This window comes from Bufo gargarizans, chromosome 2 (genome assembly GCF_014858855.1).
Source record: "Bufo gargarizans isolate SCDJY-AF-19 chromosome 2, ASM1485885v1, whole genome shotgun sequence".
Classification (NCBI taxonomy): domain Eukaryota; kingdom Metazoa; phylum Chordata; class Amphibia; order Anura; family Bufonidae; genus Bufo; species Bufo gargarizans.
This window is the reverse complement of record NC_058081.1, coordinates 509,675,502-509,700,932: the sequence shown is the minus strand read 5'-3', so window position 1 is coordinate 509,700,932 and position 25,431 is coordinate 509,675,502. Positions and strand designations below refer to the sequence as shown.

General features: G+C 41.6%; 1 protein-coding gene across 1 annotated transcript in view; it reads right to left on the bottom strand.

The window, feature by feature from the left end:
- PRMT8 (protein arginine methyltransferase 8) overlaps positions 1–25,431 on the bottom strand; it is a 285,445-nt gene that overhangs the window by 145,047 nt on the left and 114,967 nt on the right. The window contains exons 3-4 of the mRNA XM_044277941.1: positions 24,016–24,171; positions 18,201–18,264 (exon numbers count right to left, since the gene is read on the bottom strand). Coding sequence (XP_044133876.1) covers positions 18,201–18,264; positions 24,016–24,171 — 220 coding nt within the window. The remainder of the gene's footprint in view (positions 1–18,200; positions 18,265–24,015; positions 24,172–25,431) is intronic.

The window sequence follows — 25,431 nt, the reverse complement described above, 5'->3', positions numbered from 1 at the left end:
CTGGCAGCCCTGATCTCTTACAGGGGAATATGATAGTACAATTAACCCCTTTAGGTGCCGCACCTGAAGGGGTTAATTGTGCTATCATATCCCCCTGTAAGAGATCGGGTGCTGCCAGGCAGCAGGGGGCAGTCTTGTACAAAGTTTGCAGTGTATTCTAACTAGAAGCGTCCCCATCACCATGGGAACGCTTCTGTGTTAGAATATACTGTCGGAAATGAGTTTTCACGAAGTGAAAACTTAGATCAGAAAAAGCTTTTATGCAGACGGATCTTCGGATCCGTCTGTATGAAAGCAACCTACGGCCACGGATCACGGACACGGATGCCAATCTTGTGTGCATCCGTGTTCTTTCACGGACCCATTGACTTGAATGGGTCCGTGAACCGTGGTCCGTCAAAAAAATAGGACAGGTCATATTTTTTTGACGGACAGGATACACGGATCACGGCCTCGGCTGCAAAACGGTGCATTTTCCGATTTTTCCACGGACCCATTGAAAGTCAATGGGTCCGCGAAAAAAAAACGGAAAACGGCACAACGGCCACGGATGCACACAACGGTCGTGTGCATGAGGCCTGACTGTGATGTTCAACTCACTGCACAGCCCAGTGGAGGGTTAATGTGTAATAATACAGCCCAAAATAGTAATACTATAGAGCACATAATCACATAACATCCACTTAATAAATCCAGATGAGATATGCCCATATACACCAGATCATAAATAGCAGGCTGCAAAATAACAAACTCCTACACAAAAATACCCACTAGGAACGTGAACATACCCACAGACATGATGAAGGGCTAGGACACCGAACACAAGGCAGGCAAGAACCCCGACGCGCGTTTCGCCTCAGCTTCGTCAGGAGGTTAATGAGAATGTGGCCATGGCTCCCCCTTTATACCCCTCATGTAGCTACACATATAGTGAATATAACTCAGCTGATACCTATTAATCGAACGCTTGTGCGCTCGTGTTAACTATATGTGTAGCTACATGAGGGGTATAAAGGGGGAGCCATGGCCACATTCTCATTAACCTCCTGACGAAGCTGAGGCGAAACGCGCGTCGGGGTTCTTGCCTGCCTTGTGTTCGGTGTCCTAGCCCTTCATCATGTCTGTGGGTATGTTCACGTTCCTAGTGGGTATTTTTGTGTAGGAGTTTGTTATTTTGCAGCCTGCTATTTATGATCTGGTGTATATGGGCATATCTCATCTGGATTTATTAAGTGGATGTTATGTGATTATGTGCTCTATAGTATTACTATTTTGGGCTGTATTATTACACATTAACCCTCCACTGGGCTGTGCAGTGAGTTGAACATCACAGTCACTTGTAGCGGATATTTACTTGATACTTTCTACTTGTGAATCACCTCACTGCATTTTGCACAGACATGTATTCCATCTGTTTGGCGGGTTTTTGAGGCACCGACAAGGAGGGGGGGGGGGGGGGGGACGACGACGACGACTACTGCATTCAGGTTGTTTTGCTGATTATTCTCCATAGTAATTCTGTGTAACATGTCTTATGAATTTTTTGATCAATTGATGATTCAATAAAGTATTTATATTTTTATTGGGCATTCCATGGTTGTTTTTCTAGCAACACTTTTAGGTTTATATAAATTATACAGGAGTAATATAACTGAGGAGGGCTATCAGGAACATTATACAGGGGTAATATAACATATTATATAAGTTATATTACCCCTTCATCATGTTGCCTGAGATAGCCCTCCTCAGTTATATTACCCCCTGTAATTTATCCTGATACCCCTCAGTTATATTACCCCCTGTAATTTACCCTGATACCCCTCAGTTATACGATATCATATAACTGAGGGGTATCAGGGTACATTATAAAGGGGTGTAAATGAGGAGGGGTAGCAAGCAGCAGGGAACATACAGGGCAGAATTCCAGTGGCGTAGCGTGGGTTTAGCCAGCACCCGGGGAAATCACAGTATTGCTCCCCCCAACCTGTGGACAGGCCCCTTTTAACAAATAATGCAGTACATGTCACCTACAGTCCTATGTAACACCACAGATAACACAGTGATAACTCTGAGTGCAGATAATGTAGGATATATTACCTGCAGTCCTATGTAACACCACAGATAATAGTGATAACTGAGTACAGATAATGTAGCAGATGTCACCTGCACTCCTATGTAACACCACAGATGACACAGTGGTAACTCTGAGTACAGATAATGTAGTAGATGGGTGTAAGCCCCCAGAATTCAGAACACGCAGTGTGACCTGACGTCTGGGGCCAGGATGTGGCAGTGTGGGACAAATCCTAGAGCCACCTTCCCCCCCCCAAACCGATATGTGGATGGACATTACATATAATGGTACACACTATACAGTAGAGTACAGCGGCACATACCTGTTACATCCAGTGACGTCTCCTGTGATGTAGACCTTCCTCAACGTCTTCATTCGGAGATAAGACCGCCATAATACCTTCTTTCAGCAGCGACTCTGCAGATTTTCACAGAAAAATGTTTAGAGTTCTCACTTTACTATCATCTTTAGATAACAGACCTCCCCTCCACCCGTAGTGCCCATAAATAGAATGCCCTCTGTATAATTATAATATATACTGGCCCCACTGTGTTATTATTATTCTTAATATTATGATGGCCCCCTCTGTATTAGGTGCCATTCACACGTCCACATCCATTCCGCAATTGTGCTGAACGGGTGTGGACCCATGCATTATCTATGGGGACGGAATGGATGTGGAAAGCACACAGTGTGCTCTTCGCATCCGCATTTCCGGAGCGGCCTGCCGAACTTCCGGTCCGCGGCTCTGGAAAAAAATAGAACATGTCCTATTCTTGTCCGCAGCTGTGGACAAAAATAGGCTGTTCTATGGGGGTGCCGGCCGGGTGTATTGCGGATCCGCAAAACACTACGGACGTGTGAATGGACCCGAATAGTAATAATTATGGCGCTCTTCAGCCCCACCAGCATACAGTCCCATGTAAAATACATCACTCCTTGCCTTCAGCCCCTCCAACATACAGTCCCATGTAAAATACAAAACTCCCCCTGCCTTCAGCCCCTCCAGTATACAGTCCCATGTAAATAATATCACCCTTCCTCTCTTCGCCGCCTGCCTTCAGCCCTTCAGCATACAGTCCCATGTAAAATACATCACTCCCCGCCTTCAGCCCCTCCAACATACAGTCCCATGTAAAATACAAAACTCCCCCTGCCTTCAGCCCTTCCAGCATACAGTCCCCATGTAAAATAATATCACCCCTCCTGCCTTCAGCCCCTCCAGCATACAGTCCCATGTAAAATACATCACTCTCTCTGCCTTTAGCCCCTCCAGCATACAGTCCCCATGTATATAATATCACTTCACCCCCCTCTCTTCAGACCCCTCTAACATGCAGTCTCCAGTACAAGGATTATTCCTCCTCCCTTCAGCCCCTGCAAAAAGCCGCCCCCCCCCCCCCCCCAAGTACACATAACAGTCAATCTTCTCCACACACTGACCTGTAGCTTCTTCTGCTCCTCTCTCCAACCTGCTCTGTTGAATCTCCTCCTGCACATCTTGAGGCCCCGCCCCCTGTATGACGAGACTCCGCCTCTTCCTCCGGTCATCATACCTCCCTGGAGCAAATCCATTCTAGGGCTCTACGGTCTCATAGGCTTCAGAACACTCGCCTGAAGCCTATGTGAAGCATGGGATCAGGAGTTGGCACTTGACAGATGGCAGTGCGCACGCCTATGACCAGGACAACATGCCGTACCGGTACGTCATGTGTCCTGAAGAGGTTAATCGGGCAAAATGGGCATTATTACTATTAAGGGGGCACAATGGGCATTATTATTGTGAAGGGGTACAATGAGCATTACTAGTATTACATTATTACTGTGAAGGAGGCACAGCACTCGTTAACACTGACATGGAAAAGGATCTAGGAATTTTAATGAACAGCAAACTAAGCTGCAAAAAAACCAGTGTCAGGCAGCTGCTGCCAAGGCCAATAAGATAATGGGTTGCATCAAAAGGGGCATAGATGCCCGTGATGGGAACATAGTCCTACCACTTTACAAATCATTAGTCAGACCACACATAAAGTACTGTGTACAGTTCTGGGCTCCTGTAAACAAGGCAGACATAGCAGAGCTGGGGAGGGTTCAGAGGAGGGCAACTAAAGTAATAACTGGAATGGGGCAACTACAGTACCCTGAAAGATTATCAAAATTAGGGTTATTCACTTTAGAAAAAGACGACTGAGGGGAGATCTAATTAGTATGTATAAATATATCAGGGGACAGTACAGAGATCTCTCTCATCATCTATTTATCCCCAGGACTGTACCTGTGACGAAGGGACATCCTCTGCTTCTGGAGGAAAGAAGGTTTGTACACAAACATAGAAGAGGATTCTTTACGGTAAGAGCAGTGAGACTATGGAACTCTCTGCCTGAGGAGGTGGTGATGGTGAGTACAATAAAGGAATTCAAGAGGGGCCTGGATGTATTTCTGGAGTGTAATAATATTACAGGCTATAGCTACTAGAGAGGGGCCTGGATGTATTTCTGGAGCGTAATAATATTACAGGCTATAGCTACTAGAGAGGGGCCTTGATGTATTTCTGGAGTGTAATAATATTACAGGCTATAGCTACTAGAGAGGGGTCGTTGATCCAGGGAGTTATTCTGATTGCCTGATTGGGATCGGGAAGGAGTTTTTTAATTCCCCTAAAGTGAGGAAAATTGGCTTTTACCTCACATTTTCTTTTTGCCTTCCTCTGGATCAACTTGCAGGATGACAGGCCGAACTGGATGGACAAATGTATTTTTTCGGCCTTATGTACTATGTTACTATGTTACAATGGGGATTATTACTATGAAGGGGGCACATTGGGGATTACTACTGTGAAGGGGCACAAAGATGGCATTAGAACTGTGAAGGGGCACAGATAGGGCATTACTACTGTGAAAGGGGCACAGAGAGGGCATAACTACTGTGAGGGGGGCACAATGAGGGCATACAAATGTAGTAAATACATGCTTTATGAGATGTGTTATCTAAATTAAATGAGTTAAGCAAACATCTTCAATTGCTTTTCAATGGCTTTTGTTTCAAAATAATGCAATGAGTTAAGAAATTTGAGTTAAGAGTTTGTGTGTTAACCCTGCTACATCTGGAACTACTGTGAGGAAGGCACAATGAGGGCATAACTACTGTGAAGGGGGCACAATGAAGGGGTAAGTACTTTACGGGGGCACAATATGCATGCTCTCTAGTGTAATTGTAAATGGTGTGAACTGTGCTAAAGCGAGTCTGATATTCATGCTGGTGCAATTGCATATACATTGCATTTGGCATTCATATTGATAGTTCCTGTATACATTACATAAAGGTACAGTACATTATAATTTTTAGGTACTTGTGCTGCATTATTTAGGATGTGACTTTGTACATATCTTTTCATGTGGTATTTCATTCTGCGGTGGATTATAGGCCTAGGCTTTTGTACCCTGTACTTTTATCTGAGGGGCTTGTACCCCAATGCATCTGTATGGATGCCTGTAGTTTTTATTCTGCAGTATATAATTTATAAAAAATTGTTATTTTTTTTATATAACTGGATGTTGTGAACCTCTCTGACCACCAAGCCCTCTGCCTCACGTCTGCATGTGTGCAATCACCAAGTTCAACCGATTGTCGTAAAGTAAGTGTTCCTTCCAGACAGCCAGCTGCTAGTTCATTGGGGATGAAGCGCTGCAATTACATGCAGCGATCATCTCCACAGTGAGGATGAGGGATCACTATTGGGATCGCTTGTCCTCATACAGTGGCATTGTTTCTGGGCAGCAGATGGCTGTTTATTGCTATAACCTTAAAGGGGTTGTCTCCCTTCAGCAAATGGAATTTATAATGTAGAGAAAAGTGCAAACATGGCGCCCGCTCGCGCGTTCAGCGTGCGTCACGGCCGGAAAGTCTCTGCCATTTCGAACAGCAGGGACCCGCGGTTAATGACCTCGACCAGCAATAACTCCGATTGTGGTCATTAAAGCCATTGGATGCCATGATCAGGTGAGATCACGGCATCTAAAGGGTGAAAAACCTTGAAGCTAGCACTTCCAGGCTTCCTACCAGCATCCTCTGAGGCCAATGAAGATGCCGGTAATTGGTTTCAATATGCTGGGTCTATCTGAAGAGACCCAGGGTATTGAAGCTACAACTCTTATGTTGGCAGACCAACATAAAATATGAGCAATTCTTGTCAAATCATGGGTCTAAAAGACCCATGAGGGTTCAGAATTTAAAAAAAATGGGCTTTGTAGGCTCAAATACGAGCTTCAAAATCATAGAAATAGTAAAAAAAAACGTAAAAAATATATAGAACGTAGAATAAAAAAATAAATACATAAATAATAAAAATATTTTTCCAATAAGGCGAATGGCGTAACAAAAAAAGGGTCAAAATGGACAATTTGCCATTTTTTCATTGCTTCTCTTGCTCCAAACTATTTAATAAAATGTGATCAAAAAACTCCAAAATGGTATCAATAAAAACTACTGTCACGCAAAACATGAGCCCCCACACAGCTCAGTAGATATAACTATAAAAAAGTTATTGGGGTGAGAATACGGTGATGTAAAAATAAATATTTTCAAAGTTTACATTTATTTTTACACTATTTAGACATAAAAAACCTATACATGTGTGGTATTGTTGTAATCGTACTGACCCAGAGAATGAGGGGCACAGTTTTGCCGCAAAGGGAATGCTGTGAGAACAAAACCCGTAAAACTGTGAAGGAATTGCATTTTTTTTCCAATTCCACCCTATTTGGATTTTTTTTCCCTCTTCCCACTACTTTGTATGCCATGTTAAATGGTGACATTAAAAAGAACAACTTGTCCTGCAAAAAATAAGCACTCATATGGATATGGGAGCGGAAAAATAAAAATGTTATGGCTCAAGGAAGATAGGGAAGAAAAATGAAAACGAAAAAAAAAATGAAAACCCGGTATCCTAAGGGTTAATACAAGGCACTTACTAATGTATTGTGATTGTCCATATTGCCTCCTTTGCTGGCTAGATTAATTTTTCCATTATTTATCTATCTAAAGAAAAAAATCTGGCATCACTACATCCAACTTGAACAAAAAAGGGTGCATGCCCAAAGGGACTAGACTATTGCCCAATACACAAAGTAGCAAAAAGGCAGCACTCCAAAATCTGTAAAAAATGAAGTAAATGCTTTTATTCACCCATGTGGATACACGACATTTCAGCTCAACACTAACTTGCTTGACAAAGGCTCTAATGTTGAGCCGAAACGTCGCATATCCACATGGGTGAATAAAAGCATTTTCTTAATTTTTTACTTATTTTGGAGTGCTGCATTTTTACTACTCTATCTATCTATTTATAGTATCTGTCTATCTATAGTATCTATCTATCTATCTATCTATCTATCTATCTATCTATCTATCTCCTATCTATCTATCTATCTATCTATCTACAGTATCTATCTATCTATATCTACAGACGTGGACAAAATTGTTGGTACCCTTTGGTCAATGAAAGAAAAAGTCACAATGGTCACAGAAATAACTTTAATCTGACAAAAGTAATAATAAATTAAAATTCTATAAATGTTAACCAATGAAAGTCAGACATTGTTTTTCAACCATGCTTCAACAGAATTATGTAAAAAAATAAACTCATGAAACAGGCATGGACAAAAATGATGGTACCCCTAGAAAACACAGAACATAATGTGACCAAAGGGACATGTTAATTCAAGGTGTGTCCACTAATTAGCATCACAGGTGTCTACAACCTTGTAATCAGCCATTGGGCCTATATATATGGCTCCAGGTAATCACTGTGTTGTTTGGTGATATGGTGTGTACCACACTCGACATGGACCAGAGGAAGCAAAGGAAAGAGCTGTCTCAAGAGATCAGAAAGAAAATTATAGACAAGCATGTTAAAGGTAAAGGCTATAAGACCATCTCCAAGCAACTAGATGTTCCTGTGAGTACAGTTGCACATATTATTCATAAGTTTAAGATCCATGGGACTGTAGCCAACCTCCCTGGACGTGGCCGCAGGAGGAAAATTGATGACAAATCTAAGAGACGGATAATCCGAATGGTAACAAAAGAGCCTAGAAAGACTTCTAAAGAGATTCAAGGTGAACTTCATGCTCAAGGAACATCAGTGTCAGATCGCACCATCCGTCGTTGTTTGAGCCAAAGTGGACTACATGGGAGACGACCAAGGAGGACACCATTGTTGAAAACGAATCATAAAAAAGCAAGACTGGAATATGCCAAACTACATGTTGACAAGCCACAAAGCTTCTGGGAGAATGTCCTGTGGACAGATGAGACAAAAATCGAAGTTTTTGCCAAGGCACATCAGCTGTATGTTCACAGACGAAAAAATGAAGCATATCAAGAAAAGAACACTGTCCCTACTGTGAAACATGGAGGAGGCTCTGTTATGTTCTGGGGCTGCTTTGCTGCGTCTGGCACAGGGTGTCTTGAATCTGTGCAGGGTACAATGAAATCTCAAGACTATCAAGGAATTCTAGAGAGAAATGTACTAGCCAGTGTCAGAAAGCTTGGTCTCAGTCGCAGGTCATGGGTCTTGCAACAGGACAATGACCCAAAACACACCGCTAAAAACACCCAAGAATGGCTAAGAGGAAAAAATTGGACTATTCTAAAGTGGCCTTCTATGAGCCCTGACCTCAATCCTATTGAGCATCTTTGGAAGGAGCTGAAACATGCAGTCTGGAAAAGGCACCCTTCAAACCGGACACAACTGGAGCAGTTTGCTCATGAGGAGTGGGCCAAAATACCTGCTGAGAGGTGCAGATGTCTCATTGACAGTTACAGGAAGCGTTTGATTGCAGTGATTGCCTCAAAAGGTTGCGCAACAAAATATTAAGTTAGGGGTACCATCATTTTTGTCCATGCCTGTTTCATGAGTTTATTTTTTTACATAATTCTGTTGAAGCATGGTTGAAAAACAATGTCTGACTTTCATTGGTTAACATTTATAGAATTTTAATTTATTATTACTTTTGTCAGATTAAAGTTATTTCTGTGACCATTGTGACTTTTTCTTTCATTGACCAAAGGGTACCAACAATTTTGTCCACGTCTGTATCTATCCAGTATATTGTGTCTGTTTTCTATACTAAAACTTCGCATTACCATTTAGATAATAATAGTGCAATCTAATGTTCTTGTTCTAGATCTCCTACTGGAACCTGTATTTTTTTTCGAAATGAACCATTCATGGTTTTGGTTCCTAAACTGATATGATGGTGGGAGCTATCAGCTCTGCACATTGTCTGGGAGCCTCCACAGTGTGTGTCATACTGAGAGTTACAATGTTCTGTTCTACTTTACTGAAAAGAATGAATGAAGAAATCAAGGAGGATCTTAACAAATTCAGATTGTCGAACAAAAAAAGTATTGCTTTTCAGTAGAAGTAGAAGTTTTTGTTCCTCATCCAATCTCTTATCTTATAGAGTGTTTAGCAATATGCCTAGAATGGCTCAACTTACCAATGTGCATTGATACGTCACAACATGGCTATGAATGACAGTGCTGTAGAAGTAAAAGCCACCATGTTAACGGTGGTGTAACGAAGGGGACCTACCTGGATCTCTAAGAAAGAACCACTTACAACTGTATTCTCGTCCTCATTGGCTCCCTTCTCCGCTACTTACTCTGTAAACCACAGACTACTTTAAGCCTGTGGCCACCAGTGGTCGGGAGCTTGTAAAAGACATCAGGTGGCCCAGTGATGTCGCTGCATTGTGCCGTCTGTGTTGGGTGGTGGACTGCAGGCAGGAGGATACAGCAGCTTGCCATGTGAACAAGGTTAGATGAGTTTCAGATGCAAAGGGGATATAATAAATAGGGGGAGTGCACATGGTTATAACATAACTATATCATATGTGGCCCAGGAGGGCTACGACTGTATGGGGAACAGAAGTGGATGGTACGATTGTATGGCGATGCAAATGAAGGCTTGAGTACTCTGTGTGTGCACAAAGGGGGCATTGTTACTGTGTGGGGGAACTTTTACTGTTTGATGGACACTATTATTGTGTGGTGTAGAAAAAGGGGGTACTATTAATGTGTGGGACATTGGGGGGCATTACTATTTTCTAGAGCACTATGGATAACAAATTTCTATAGAGGTGGGGAAAAGGCACAGAGAATGGTGTACAATCAAGGAGTTAAAGCATTTATCATGGCAGTCTGCATGAGATTGAGAAGAAAAGGGAAAGTGAAGGACTCCAATCAGAGAAGAGTCATCTGTGAGTCACTGGATTTAACTGTGCAGTATTCAGTCTACAGAGTTAATGTTTAGAAGTCGTATCCCCCACAATGTTATAACTCTATGGTAGTAATAATTGGGACAGCAAAATACATACACTTGTGTACATGTAGCCTAAAGTGTTTATCAGTTTTGGACAATAATATCTGACCGTGTGTTATGTTCAAGGGTGTACAGCTTGAGGTCGGCACTGCAACCTCCCATGCATGGGTGGAACATGCTCTAATGGTGCCCAATGCAGGACATTCTATTCCTGTGCAACAGGAGATATTCTAACAGCTGGCTACCCATCACCCTAGCCCCCCATATTAGTTGTTTTCATATTATCATTAGGGGAGCCAGCAACTGACTACACATTTATCCTCTCGAGAAGAATACAACATCCCACATGGAAAGGGATGTCTCCATTAAAAAAGCACTTTCACAAAAATCTTTATTCTCTGGGCCATTAAAAAGGTATATAAGTTTTAGGTAATCTTCTTACCAGTGACTGTATTTGTAAGTTATAGCCTCCCTTCCGATCCTCAGCTATGTCATGTAACCAACACTCTGCCTTTCCAACTGACACAGGACATCAAATCAGTTACTTCTCTATTCATTCCTATGAGACTGACGTTGATGCTTCCATAGGAATACATAGAGAAACTGACTTCCTGTCCACACATAGGATGACATGAGCTGAGGATCAGAAGGGAGGTTACAACTCACAAATAGCAAGAAAATTACTCTTCACTATAGTTTACATCATCTACCCTTCTAACAGGTCAGATAATATTTTTTTGTGTGGAAGTGTTGCTTAACAAAATGAAATGCACCACATGGCAGAGGAATTATTCAGTAATACAAAATGGATATTATGCAATACCTTTGGTGTCTTCATTCAACACCTCAAGGGCATTGCATCTGTTGATAGATGAGATATGATCGCTTTGGGAATGAATGCTGGAAAGCGCAGTTACGTGCACAGACCCAGCCATCATTTTGATGGATAGGTATTTGTAAGGAACAAAATTAAAAAAAAATACCTTGACATGGAAAATACCCATTTTTAATCTTCCTCTACCGATGACTCTGTAACAAGTATGTATACAGGCCACCATAAAATCTGGTGTGTCCTTCTAAGACATAAATGTATTTCATAGAACTGTCATGGCAGGAAAAGTAATTTCATACAGTGACAAGAAAATCAAAGGGAAAACAGATTTCAGCAACTTAACCTGTTCCCGACCACCCATTGACTATAAAAGTCTTGGGTGTTGAGACTTATGTCTTTAGTACATCCGTTCAGAGATCGCAGCTGCACGCTAATCATGCAGTTGCTGAGCTGGGGGCCCATGGTCAGAGACAGCAGGTCACCCCATAGAAAAGGTAGGGACTGTTTCTCTGTGTCCCTGCCTTCTGGATCGCTGGATATACAGCGCTGAAGAAGTGCTGTGTATACAGCTGAGGAAGTGATATGCTGCTTCCTGTTCTGGGCCGGGAGACTGTAGGAGCTGCCGGGTCTTCTTTAGACCTTGATCAGCCTTGCAGTGAGGCTGTACAGTGCTGCACATCCTCTTTGGGGGCTGTATTGCTACTATGTCAGCCCCAGTTACAGAAGAAATTAATATAAAAAAATGCGATGTTAAATGTCCCACAGAGGTCTTGTAAAATAACAAAGTGTAAAATAAAAAAAATAAAAATAGAAAAGTAAAAAAAAAAGAAAAACTAAAAATGTTACATGTTAAAAAACCCTCCCTTTTCCTAATTGAGTCACTTAAAAATTGTTAGAAAAATATCACATCATCTATCCCATCAGGTGAACGCTGTAAAAAATAAAATTATGCCAAAACAGCTATCTTTTAATCACCTCACCTCCCAAATAAATAATATTGAGCAATCAAAAAGTCATATGTACCGCAAAATATGGCTAAAAAAGAAAACGACAACACAAAAACATGATTTTTTTCCCCAAAAATGTTCTTATTGTGTAAAACTTTTTTTAAAAATAGACATATTTGGTTTCAGCACTTCTGTAACGACCGACTGTACAAAAAATGATACATGAGCTACCCCATCAGGTAAATGTTGTAAACAAATAAATATAAATTACGCCAAAACAGCTTTTTTTGTCACTTCGCCTCCAAAAAATCATAATATCAAGTCATTAACAAGTCTTATGTACTGTACCCAAAAATAGTACCAGTAAAAAATACAGTCTTTCCTGCAAAAGGCAAGCCTTTGGACATCTACGTTGATGGAAAAATAAAAATGTTAAGGCTGTTAGTAAATGGTGATGCAAAATATAAGATATTTCTTTTTCAAAGCATTTTATTATGCAAAAGTAGTAAAACATGAAAACAAACTACATAAATTTGGATTGTCATACTTGTATCAACCTGCAGAATAAAGTTATTATCATATGTATCACATGGTGAAACTCATAAAACATAAAAATACGACAGCATTTCAGTTTTTGCCCACCTTATCTCTCAAAGAATGAGATAAAAAGTGATCAGAAAGCCACATGTACCCCAAAATAGTGCCAATAAAAACTAAAGGTTGTTCTGCAAAAAAAAAAAAACCCTCACACTGCAAGTCAACAAAAATAGTTATGGCTCTTAAAAAACATTTCAGCAAATTCCATGTTAGAAAATTGAGATGCCGCTTCTTCCCTTCTTACGTAGCTTGCACCTCTACATAATTTAGGCCAGTCTTAAAGGGCTTCTGTCACCCCACTAAACTCTTTTTTTTTGTCTACTTATAATCCCTATTCTGCGATATTGCTATACATGATGTTATTAATAATTTCCGTTCAGTAGATTTGGCAAAAAACTTACTTTTATGATATGCTAATTACCTGTCTACCAGCAAGTAGGGCGTCAACTTGCTGGTAGCAGCCGCAGAAAACCGCCCCCTCCTCCTGTTGATTGACAGGGCCAGCCTGTCAGCATTTCAAAAATCGCGCGCCTGTGTTGATTCGGTGCAGACGCTCTGAGATAGGGAGGCTCGCCTCCTCAGCACTCCCTCAGTGCACCTGTGCCGATGACGTCTTCTCTTTCGGTGAAGTCATCGGCGCAGGCGCACTGAGGGAGTGCTGAGGAAGCGAGCCTCCTTATCTCAGAGCGCCTGCGCCGAATCAACACAGGCGCGCGATTTTTTAAATGCTGACAGGGCCAGCCGGAGGAGGAGATCGCGGCTGGCCCTGTCAATCAACAGGAGGAGGGGGCAGTTTTCTGCAGCTGCTACCAGCAAGTAGACGCCCTACTTGCTGGTAGACAGGTAATTAGCATATCATAAAAGTATGTTTTTTGCCAAATCTACTGAACGAAAATTATAAATAACATAATGTATAGCAATATCGCAGGATAGGGATTATAAGTACACACACAAAAAAAAAAAGAGTTTAGTGGGGTGACAGAAGCCCTTTAAGAAATGTCCCCCTTTGTGCTTATAACATACTGGCTGTTTTCTTTTTTACAGTATCTTATTAAAAGAAACCTTTGAAAATATGCTGATCAAAGCTAGTCCTGCTATGCTAGAAACCCCAGTAATCAGCTGTGATCTGCGCGGGAACCAGGTATCAAATCTTTGGTTTCTCTGCAGCGCCATGACAGTGAAAATGAAATATTAAATTGTGCTCCTTAAAATCAATTGACTGTCCATTGATCAAAACAGAGATAGAGATGCTCTTTGTTGTTGCTCTGCCCTCTGGCTAATAGTGTAGGTGAGGTTACTGAACAGGGAAGAGGGCCCTCTATTAAAGGGGTATTTTGGGAGAGTATTTTTAACTAAAAACTAGGTGATACTGATGTCAATCAAATAACCATCTTTATTCACCTTTCTGCTCCTCTCTACTTCTTAGTCTTGGTCTCAACATATTGGAAACGGCTTGGACTGCCTCCTCAGCAAATCACTGCCCACGGAAGTCCAATCCATACAGACATACGGACACGGAATGCACACGTTTTGCGGCCCCAATGAAGCGAATGGTTCCGCACACGGGCCACAAACAAACACAACAAAAAATGGAATGTACACGGGAAAAAAATAAGTTTGTGCATGAGCCCTAAAGGGAACATTGGCTGCAAGCCCCGAAAGACCGGAGCAGAGGATGGGAGTGGTAGTGGCTCTGGCTGCAACAGTCATTCACAGTGGCAATTCTCACACCGATATAGCGCTATATTCTACATATTCGACAATTGTACCAAGCCAACCCAATAGGAAAGTTGCTTAACTTACGCGATTCGATTAATGCACATATTTAATTGCCGATTTTTCGCATAAGATAAACTATATTAAAGAATATTTTAATTAAGTACTGACTAAGATATTTTAGCCTTCTCACATTGGCCCACAAGCAAAAAGCAGGCTGGTAATGGACCATTACTTGTGGGCCAATGTGAGAAGGCTAAAATATCTTACAATTAGCGGAAAACAGGGATGAACAGCACTCCTTAGTATCAGTGCGGTGGGTGCACGTCTCCCCAATCCAGCGTACATAACAAGAGATAAGCAAAAATAAAAAACTGGAGACAGCACATCCAAAGTGATGGAATTTAATCTGGATGCAACGTTTCGGCTCAAAACAGCCTTTGTCAAGCTTGACAAAGGCTGTTTTGAGCCGAAACATTGCATCCGGATTAAGTTTATCTTTTGCGAAAAATGCACATCCGCACACGAATATTTCAATAACGATTTTTCGCAAAACAATAGCACTGAACGAATATAACGAAGTCTCGAATTAGCGAATATATCACAAATATTTAGCAAAATATTTGTAAAATATTGTGAATTCTAATATAGCACCTGCTGCTCATCACTACTGGTGTGGTATCTCATAGCTAAGGCAGGGTTCCCCTGTAAAAGGGTTTAATGTGCATTTCCTGTATGTACTGTATGCTACCAAAAAGTTCAGAAATGGAATTTATGGTGTATATATGCATTTTTTGTGTAGCGAGCAGTTAACAGGTCATAATTGTCACCATAGGGAGGAGTTGCTAGATCAGTCTAGGAGAGAGAGAGTCTAGACACTAAGGTGAGTCAATGAAAACAGACAGTCTGGGATCAGACCAGCCAGGGAGCAGAAAACATACAAAGGAGAACTTTTTTAAAGCATTTCAGTGTTGAGAGGTGGTGTGTGCATAAGCTTTGTGGAGAAAAATCGCCTTAAAAAAAATACTTAGAATCTGTATGGCAAACTTGTTCAGGTAATTGAAATCTTAGGATGCCCGGACATACTTTTCAAGGACACTGTGGAAGTTGCTAAATAATATCATCCCTCTGATGTTGTGGAGGCATATATTGTGAGTACGCCAACCTGTAAAAAGGGTGCAGACCTAAGTCTGACATTGGGGGCTGCCATGTGGTTGCATAGTTAAAGAGAAGTATTGTACCCTTATTTCTGGATGCTTATGCAAAAAGTCAGCTAGAGAACTGTAGTGTGATGAACATTGCTTTAGAGAACTATCTTGGCCTGGTAACTATTACTGTAGCCATATAACCTGTTAGATTTATGGAAGTTGCGTAAAAAATGCTGTCCATACATGCTGAGAACTGTGACTAATGTACCTAAACTTGCTCCTTCAGTAAGAATGGTTCTGCTCTTAAAACTGCCTCATCATTGCCTCTACGCTGCAGGGGACCCTGCCTTGCACCTTATAATTTCTCACCATAAAGGGCACCCGAACCACCATCAGGCTGGAGAAACCCCAGAACCAAGGTGTGCCTTGATGAGAACAAAAGGGCGCCCTTCCCATCACTGCACCGCTCATGGGAGCGTCAGAGTGAGTTACCACTACAACCATCATTCTTGCTCCTCTCTTCTCACCATCTTCTAGGCTCTCTACACAAGTGTTTTACATAGTAGACACCTGCCAGTAGAGTCTGTGATCAGAGAAAAATTTGATCATGGACTTTTAACCACTCAGATGCTGTGTTCAATTGCAACCATGGCATATGAGTGGTAATTTACTGGGCTTCTACTGGAAGAACATGGAAGCTGTTTCATTGCTATGGAAGATTGGGTGCTTGTAAAGGTCTCCCTGGCCTATCATAGTTAAAGGGGTTGTCCGGGTTCAGAGCTGAACCTGGACATAACCCGTTCTTCACCCCTCCGGGCCCTTCTGAGTGGAGCATCAGAACATTTCATGCTCTGATGCTCTCCCTTGCCCTGCACTGCATCAGACAGGGCAAGGGCTGTTTGTTTACATTTTTACACTGCTAGGCGGAGATGACGTCACCGGCACTAATAAGTGGTCTATAGCGCTGCCCTAGGCTGTTTTGCAGGCTAGGATAATGTCTATTAGTGCCGGTAATGTCACCGGGCTCACTGCTAGGCAGATGTCTCTGCTTTTACTTTTTTCATATTTTGTAATGTTGTGGGTTGTGGTAAAATACATTAAAAAAATCTAGTTTTTACCCATCAATTTGCACTCAGTAGCCAATAATCAAAAAGGGAAAACAGAATTATAGAAATATTTACAAGTTTCTTAAAAAGGAATAAGTATTACAACCCTTTGCTATGACACTTGAAATTTAGCTCTGGGGTCCTCCCATTTCTCTTGTTCAACTTTGACTGGACATGATTTGTGAAGACACATAACTATCTATGTAAGGTCTTATAGCTGACAATGTATATGGGAGCAAAAACCAAGCCATAAGGAGGAGAGAACTGCCTGTAAAGATCAGAGACATGGTTGTGGGAGACACAGATCTGGAGAATGGTACAAAACATTTCTGCTACACTGAAAGTTCCCAAGAGCACAGTGGCCTCCATAATTCTTAAATGGAAGACGCTTAGAACAACAAGAACTATTCCTAGAGCTGGCCGCCCCAATAAACAAAGTAATCGGGGAAAAGCACCTAGGTAAGACAGGTAACTAAGAACCCAATGGTAATGAGCTCCAAAGATCCTTTGTGCAGATAGGAGTAACTTCCAAAAGTTCAACGATCAATCCAGCATTCCACCAATCTGGGATTTATGGGAGACTGACAAGAAAGAAGACTCTGCCCAGTAAAAGTCACATGAAAGTTTGCATAAAAGCACCTTAAGGACTTTTGGACTCTGAGAAACAAGATTCTCTGCTGTTGGCCTCACTTTAAAGCATCATGTTTGAAGGAAACTAGGCACTGCCTACAGAGAATCCCTGCAGGAAAGCATGGTGTTGTAGTATCATGCTGTGGAGGTGTTTTTCAGTGGCTGGGACAGGTAGACTGGTCAGAGTTGAGGAAAGCTGAATGGAACAAAGTACATAGATACTCTAGACCCAAGACTGGGCCAAAGATTCACCTTCCAACAAGACAATAACCCTAAGCACACAGCCAAGACAACACGATAGTGGCTTAGGGACAACTCTCCTTGAGTGGCCCTGCCAGAGCCCTAACCTGAATCCAATTAAACAACTCTGGAGAGACCTGAAAATGGCTGTCCACTGACAGTCCCCATACAACCTGACAGAGTTTAAGATGATCTTGCATAGAAGAATATCAGAAAATTCCCAAACCCAGATGTGGTAACCTTGTGGCATCATATTCAGGAAGACTGGAGGCAGTAATTGCTGTCAATAGTGTTTCAACTAAGCACTGAGTAAAGGGTCTGAAATCTGAATACTTACATCAATGTGATATTTTATAGATTAGAGTATTGAGTGCAGAATGATGAGGAAAACTTGCATTTTATTTTTCATTTTAGCACAAAGCTGCAACATAACAAAATGTGAAAACGATCTGAAGACTTTCTGAAGGCATTGCATATAGACATAAACTGTAATACAGTAACAGTTATCAAGGTTGTTCTACAGGGCATGCATAAAGAAGACATTTTCATGTGTTGGAACATGAGTACATCTCCAAATGCCTTACCGTTGTCCAGATGGTTGGCCTTGATAATTTTTTCAGAATATTCAGAAACGCTGGAACATTCAATCTAAAAAAAATAAGGTACACACAATAGTTAGGTCAGAGGTGCTGCAGCAAGTAACAGAACAAACTGAGATGACATGTGTTTACTTTTCAAGTGCTTTCTGATGGTACATAAAGTCTGATTGACATTTGACATGTTGGCTTCTAAGGGATTTGCTACAGTGTGCTATTGTTGCTGGCATCATGTGTTGAATGAAGTGGTTGCTCTTGCTATTACCACAGAAGGTGCTTAGCAGCCACTCATGTATTACATGGTGCCCTTTGAAATAAATTAACCACCATGCAATAGGATAGTGTTCAGCCTGACAGAGTGAGATCCACTCTGTGCAACAGCTTTTAAATGTGTCTTATGATAGGTGTTCTATAATGTCTATATACCCCATGAGAGTTTTAAGAAAGCATAATCCCTTGATTGACTAATGCAATTATAAGATATTAATCTACATGCTCTTCTATTCATATCTTCAGATCACTTTGGAGATACTTTGAAGTCTAAGAGGAATTATTTATAAGGGGATTTTACTAAAATGTAAACTTTTACAAGCCAAGTGTGAATAAAGTCCAGCACACTCTTCTTCATGCAACAGTTGTCTTTATTTCAATCCTTTAAAAACATCATCCAAGCAATATTGATGGGGTGTAGCAGAAAATGTGAAGCTGGAGGAACCCTGCGTTTCTGACAACTCTAATCCTTAATCATTACCAAGGTAAGTCAGTTATACTTTGTGAGAACTTGAGACCAGCAGGTCGAAGAATGTGCTTTAACCTAAAGGACAGTCCAAGTAAGTATTCTCGTGAGCTGGTCAGTCCTATTGGAATTTGTTGGTGGGTCCTTTAGATCCTTTGTTGAGTTGGAGGGCAGTAATGTCTATACAATCCTAATTGAGATAATCACTTCAGTCCTCCCACCTATATACTCACCTTTTACTTATTAAGTGACATCCAAAAATTCTGATTTATCTAATGCTAAGCATTACAGACATTCATGGATGTTGGACATTTCAAATTCACACTCTCTAGTTGTCTGAAAACATAAGCTAGAAATAATTCAAGGGAAATACATCTACAATGTGTCTTTGTTTCAGTCATATAACATAGACCCTCACTGATTCCAAATCTGAGGAACTACATCTCATGCTGGAAATTGTAGTTTTCAACCACTGAAGAGTCACGGGTTGGACAACACTGCTCTAGAGCAGTTTTGACACCACTGGACTATTTCTACCTCTGGAAGTTGCACTATTAGAGGATAAGCTGGGATTTGATTAAACCATTAGGCTAATGCTATAAGGATCTCATTGCATTTTCTGTCATCTTACAACAGATGCTTACATTACGAGAAGCTCTCTATCACAGTCCAGAAATAAAAAGATCATGATATGTTCAGGAGGCGGCAGCACCTACAGCATGATGTGCAGCATAATAAGAAAGGAAATACACAGTGAGAACATGGAGCAACTCAAAGCTAGAATGGTTTAAATGTCCCAAAGGTACAGTAACTTGCTAATTGCAACAACATATCTGCAGCTCTTATTTCTGCAATGATTTTCTGGAATACTAATTATCTGAATGTTAGGAGCAAGAACATCCAACACCATGCATTACTTTATACCATGTAGAGAGAGATAGAAAAGGAATATGTGTCCTTAACATTAGAGTATCCAAAGCAGAACTAAGGTCTACATATGCACTATCCAAGTGCCGACAGAACAGCCAATAAATAGGCCAGATGAAGTCCCCATCCCCAGGCAGTGCTCTACTCTTTTATGTGTGAGATGACCTCCCTTGGCCAAATACTGTAAGTGGAGAAAAGAAGTGACACTTTACCAGATCCTGCATGAGGACAGAATAGGTTACCCTAGAGCAGTTATGGTGAACCTTTTAGAGACCGAGTGCCCAAACTGCAACCCAAAGCCACTTATTTATCGCAAAGTGCCAACACGACAATTTACCCTGAATACTACAGTCCAATATCTTCCATGTACTTTATCATTTAGCTGTAATAGCCTGCCTACATTCAATGTGCTGCCTGTGCTGTTCATAGTGCACCCTGCACTAATGAATGGCATAGACTTTCTAGTGTGCGGGTGTCCACAGAGAGGGCTCTGAGTGCTGCCTCTGGCACCCGTGTCATAGGTTCGCCACCACTGCCCTAAAAGCATGTTGTCTACACGTAGTGTCCAACTGCTACAGCAGTGGTCCACTGCTTAAGTGGGAAAATGTATTTTATGTATTTCCTGTATGTGATTCGCACAAAGAGCAAACAGGCCGTAGTAACCACTGCTAGGTTGGGGTGTTCCACCCTTTAAATAGGGAGAAGTGAGTGAGTGCAAGAGAGGTGTAAGGAAGTGAAGAACAGCCCTAGGAAAGAACCAGGCAAAGAAGAGCAAAGGAAGTACAGAGAGCTTCAAAACCAGCACCTGGATCTGAATACTTTTGTAATTGCATGTAATAGAAAAATTATTACAGCTACTGACTTATTCAATTAAATCTATTTGTACAGCGCCACCTGCTGTTTTCTCTTTTTCTAATTTCTATGCCCTGATAACTGAGACGGAAGCAAATGCTCAGTTCCATCCTTCAAGACTGCAACAGAAAGGACACACCCCAGAGAAAGGGCACATCCCCTAAGCTGACAGCTTAAAATAAATCAAGCAAAACAATTGGAGCAATGAACGGTGAGATCTCTGGATCCGTGTGAGTACAGGGCTGGTTCTAGGTTTGTTAGAAAGATATTGTTATGTACTATATTGTGTATGATTTTCATTTTTACATTAATCATAGGATAACACTTTTAAGTGAAAAAAACATTGAGGAGCATACCGGTGTTGAGAGGAGGTGTGGAGATGAATTGTCTAAGAGGCTTATGGGCTCCACAGCTAATTTGTCCAGGAGATAAAAGGTTTTGGGAGTCTGGACCTGCTTTAGAGGCAGACTGTGGATCTGCTGCATCCAGCAGTGGAAACCTCTAGTATCACATTGTACAATTACCTAATTAAAGTGAGAGTGCAGAAAGCTGCGAGTGTGGTGTTGCACCCCTATTTCTGGATGCTAACTGTAGAGAAGAAACTGCAGTGTGAGGAAGATTGTTCTAGAGAGGGAAAATTGGCTTATGAACTACTTTGTAGGAGTGAGAACTGTAAGAACTGGGAAAGTGCAAAGCTATGAAAGGTCTACTGGTCCATGCCAAGTATGAACTCTGACAACTGCTTTGAATACGCTATTGGAACTTTGATTGCCAGTAAAGCTCTGTTATACCATTAAACTGGCCTCATCATTATCTCACACTTTAGGGAACCCTGCCTTGCACCTCAAAAACTCATCTCCACTAAGGGCACCCCTCCTCACACCAGACAGGAGCCCCAAAACCAGGGCGTTCTGCAAAAAGAAGGAAAGGGCCACCCTTCCCATTACTGCACGGCCCCTGGGAACGCCAGAGTGAGGACCACTGCCGTAAGTAGCTACTACAACCATCATTGCTACCAACACTTCTGTCCTCCACTCCTCTCACCTCTCCTGGGCCCACTGCATATAATGTGGTATACACATACCAAAGGTTGAGAACCTAGGGCTTATAGGTGGGCAGTATATATGAAAGAATATTTCCAGCTCCGATGACCGATGACCAGATTCGCTTGCGTTATGTGATAATTTGTCATGACGTAAGGGAAACCAGTCACCACTGCAGTCAGTAATTGGCTGCAGGTGGCGTTAAATCGGATGTTTCCAGCAAGGGAGCACAGCAGAGCATCGCCGGCTGGGAGGAAAAGGAGCAGGGAGTCTGCACTGGGAAGTAGGTAATTAAGCTTCCCTTTACAGGTCATGCCAATTGGGGGGTTGACTAAAACCTCTTTCAATCTTGCACAACCCTTTAATGTTTAAAAATGTGCTATACTATGCCATATTATTTGTACAGTATGTACAGTACTTCAGACTGAATCACAGGGTTAATTCCAGTCCCTTACCAACTGTCTCTAGGAAAGCCTAAACCCTTGGGCTCTTTCCTGTGAAGTGGGTTGGTTGGTTCTAGGCAGAAGTGTGACCATCATCTCCAGTCCTGTAGCAGCCTCAGACCACGTTAGGGACTCAGTGAGAAGGCTAGAAAAGATCCCAAAGAAGGATTGTAGATCAGAATCCTTTAGAGGGTTGAGCAGCCAAAAAAGAGGGTGTGCATGGGCAAAGTCTGTAAAGGTAATGCTTGTCTAAGGCTACTGGACTTCACAGCCTTGAGTTACTCTAAAGGCTTCTGTCTCAATTATGGCAGCTGGCAAGTGCTTATTTTCGGGGTCTACACTCTAGAGTGAGAATTGTAGATGTTTTGTGAGGAATTGCACCCTTCAGCTGCATTGGAACATTAGGTATTATTACACACGAAAGCATATCTCTGTGGGGGGCTCCGGAGACAGTGATTCAGCCTCAGAACCTGATGTGATTTTGGAACTGTTAAAAAACATCCATTTACATGTGGAACAGATTTGCACTATCCAATTCAGTAAAGACTGTAGCCCAGATTTTACTACTCCTATAGATGGCATAACCAGATGAAGTGACCTGCACCAGGGACTCAGGCTTCCTGATAAATCTTGTACTGGGATAGATACCTTTCTCTGATTCTTTTCCAACTACTGGTTGGCTTGGAGACTAATTTGTACATCAGAAATGTGGCTAAATTTCGGCACAAAATGGCACATCTTAGGCTCCACTGTCTTTTCTCCCAAAGCTCTGTTCACTTTCTGCTAAGCACATCCCGTTATCGAGCATGTCAAAAAAAGTGGAAAACCTAGGTGCACCAAATATTGCTGATTTATACAACTTTTTGCTGCAGATACATTTATAAATCTGGCCCTGTGAGTTAAACTGCATCTACCTGTCTTTGCGCCTCACCATCAGCAACATCAAGTGCACCCCACCATGCATCAGACAGGAGACCCTAACCTGGCTGTGCCCAAGGAATATTAATACTAGGTACCCCCTCTTCACTGTGAACAGTTCCGGGAGCAAGAGAACAGGACAGTCGCTACCATGAGTACTACCACCACCTCACACTACTCCTCCACCTCTCTTTTCCTCCCTGCTGGGTCAAAAAAAGCTGAAAAAGTGTATTTTTTCCTGAAACATTGCCACTATTGTCCATGGGCTGTGCATGTTATTGCAGACCAAGTGAATAGGGCTGAGCTATAATACCAACACAGCCCTTGGACTCTTGTGGAAGAAAAACAGATATCTCATACAATTCTTTTAATAAATATAATTTAATACATTTAAAAAGGTTTGACTGCATTCTATGTTTAGTATAAATTTACTTTGAGAAATTGCTAAGCATCTCTTTTTATTTCTGAATAAATCACGATAATCAAGTTTAAAGGGAACTTGTCACCGGGATTTGGTGTATAGAGCTGAGGACATGGGTTGCTAGATGGCCGCTAGCACATCCGCAATACCCAGTCCCCATAGCTCTGTGTGCTTTTATTGTGTAAAAAAAACGATTTGATACATATGCAAATTAACCTGAGATGAGTCCTGTGTGTGGGATGAGCCAGGGACAGGACTCCTCTCAGGTTAATTTGCATATGTATCAAATCGGTTTTTATACACAATAAAAGCACACAGAGCTATGGGGACTGGATATTGCGGATGTGCTAGCGGCCATCTAGCAACCCATGGCCTCAGCTCTATACACAAAATCCCGGTGACAGGTTCCCTTTAAGCCCTCGGTTTTAGAGTACGGCTTGAAATTTGATAAGATTTTACTCACCCCGTATACTTTCTTTGCTCCAGCCTTTGCTGCGAACATGGAGAGAATTCCAGTCCCACTACCAACATCCAAGACAATTTTATCCTTAAACACATGTTTATTGTGATACATCGAGTTTCTGTACGTCAATGTGCGAATTTCATCTTTCAACATTTCCTACAAAAAAAATAATTCATTAGTAAAAAAAAAAAAAATCATTAGTAAATAAGGTTTAAAAAGTTAATGCTCCTCTCATCCAAATAATTGAAATTACATATGCTCATGTAGCATGCACACTTCTAGGTATTTTTGTGCTGAAAGTAATGGTTTCTAAATATATGTCCTAGTAGGGACCTGTAGACCCCTTCAAGCTCCAGCTCTGGGAATCATATTAAACTGCTATATATTATTTATTTTTTTATTAACTTTTAAGTTCATACAGGAATTCTGGCCAGGCTGTTTTCACATTTCTCTTTTTCCCGCATTTGACATACCGAAATGCTCCCTTAATTGTTGCAACAATTGACCCAACATATGCCAAAACAGTTATGGATGATGTATGCAGCTATATGGTAGAGAGTTGCAGATCTCGAAGCTTTGCTATGGTAGCATACATTAGGAGAGGTTAGGGTTTCATGATGACAGAGAGTGACCCGCTAATAACTGCTGTGTTTCCCTATGGGATAAAAAAGTGGAAATGATCTTTTCACCTTTCACCTTTCTATACCATAGGATATCCCATAGTGAAACATTCAACATTACTTGTGAAAGAACTTCTTAAAAGTTCTGGGTTTGGGGTGCTCATGCCAGGGGTCCCACTGTTTAAGACACAGCAACATTCCACAATATACAAAGTAAGACAGGACACCCTATGGTAAATGCAGTGCAGACATTTTATTAAAGGGGTTGTCCAGCTTTTTAAAGCTTGTTTGTTCAACTACCACCCCTTCCCCCATACTTATCTGCTTCCAACCGCTCAGTTCTGGCTTCTTTGGTATGCTGCTGCTTTTACTGCCCTCTGGTCCCCGCTTGTACAGTACCCCAGACCGGGGGTATCTGCAATATTGTTGTATATTGCGTATTTGTTTTATATGTTCCTGCTGTGTACATCAGCAAAAGACGTGTGGTTGGCAATGGTTGGCAGGAACAGCGCTAACCACCTTGTTCCTCCCATCTTGGTAAGAGTGGGCTGGTCCTACTTTCTGCCAGTAGGGGAAGTTCCAGAGAGACAGCAGAGAGAGAGAGAGAGAGCAAGCGCATACCAGGGCTCCTACTCTTAGCAAACTTAACAAGTGCTCCTGTGATACAATCATTCCAAGAAAAAAGCCAGAATTGAAAAAGCTGTTCCAAAGAAGCTTCAGTGTGTCTAGACAGCTCAGTGATCAGCAAAATCACAGCTTTACAGTCCCTACTGCAGGGGAAGGACTATGGTTCAGA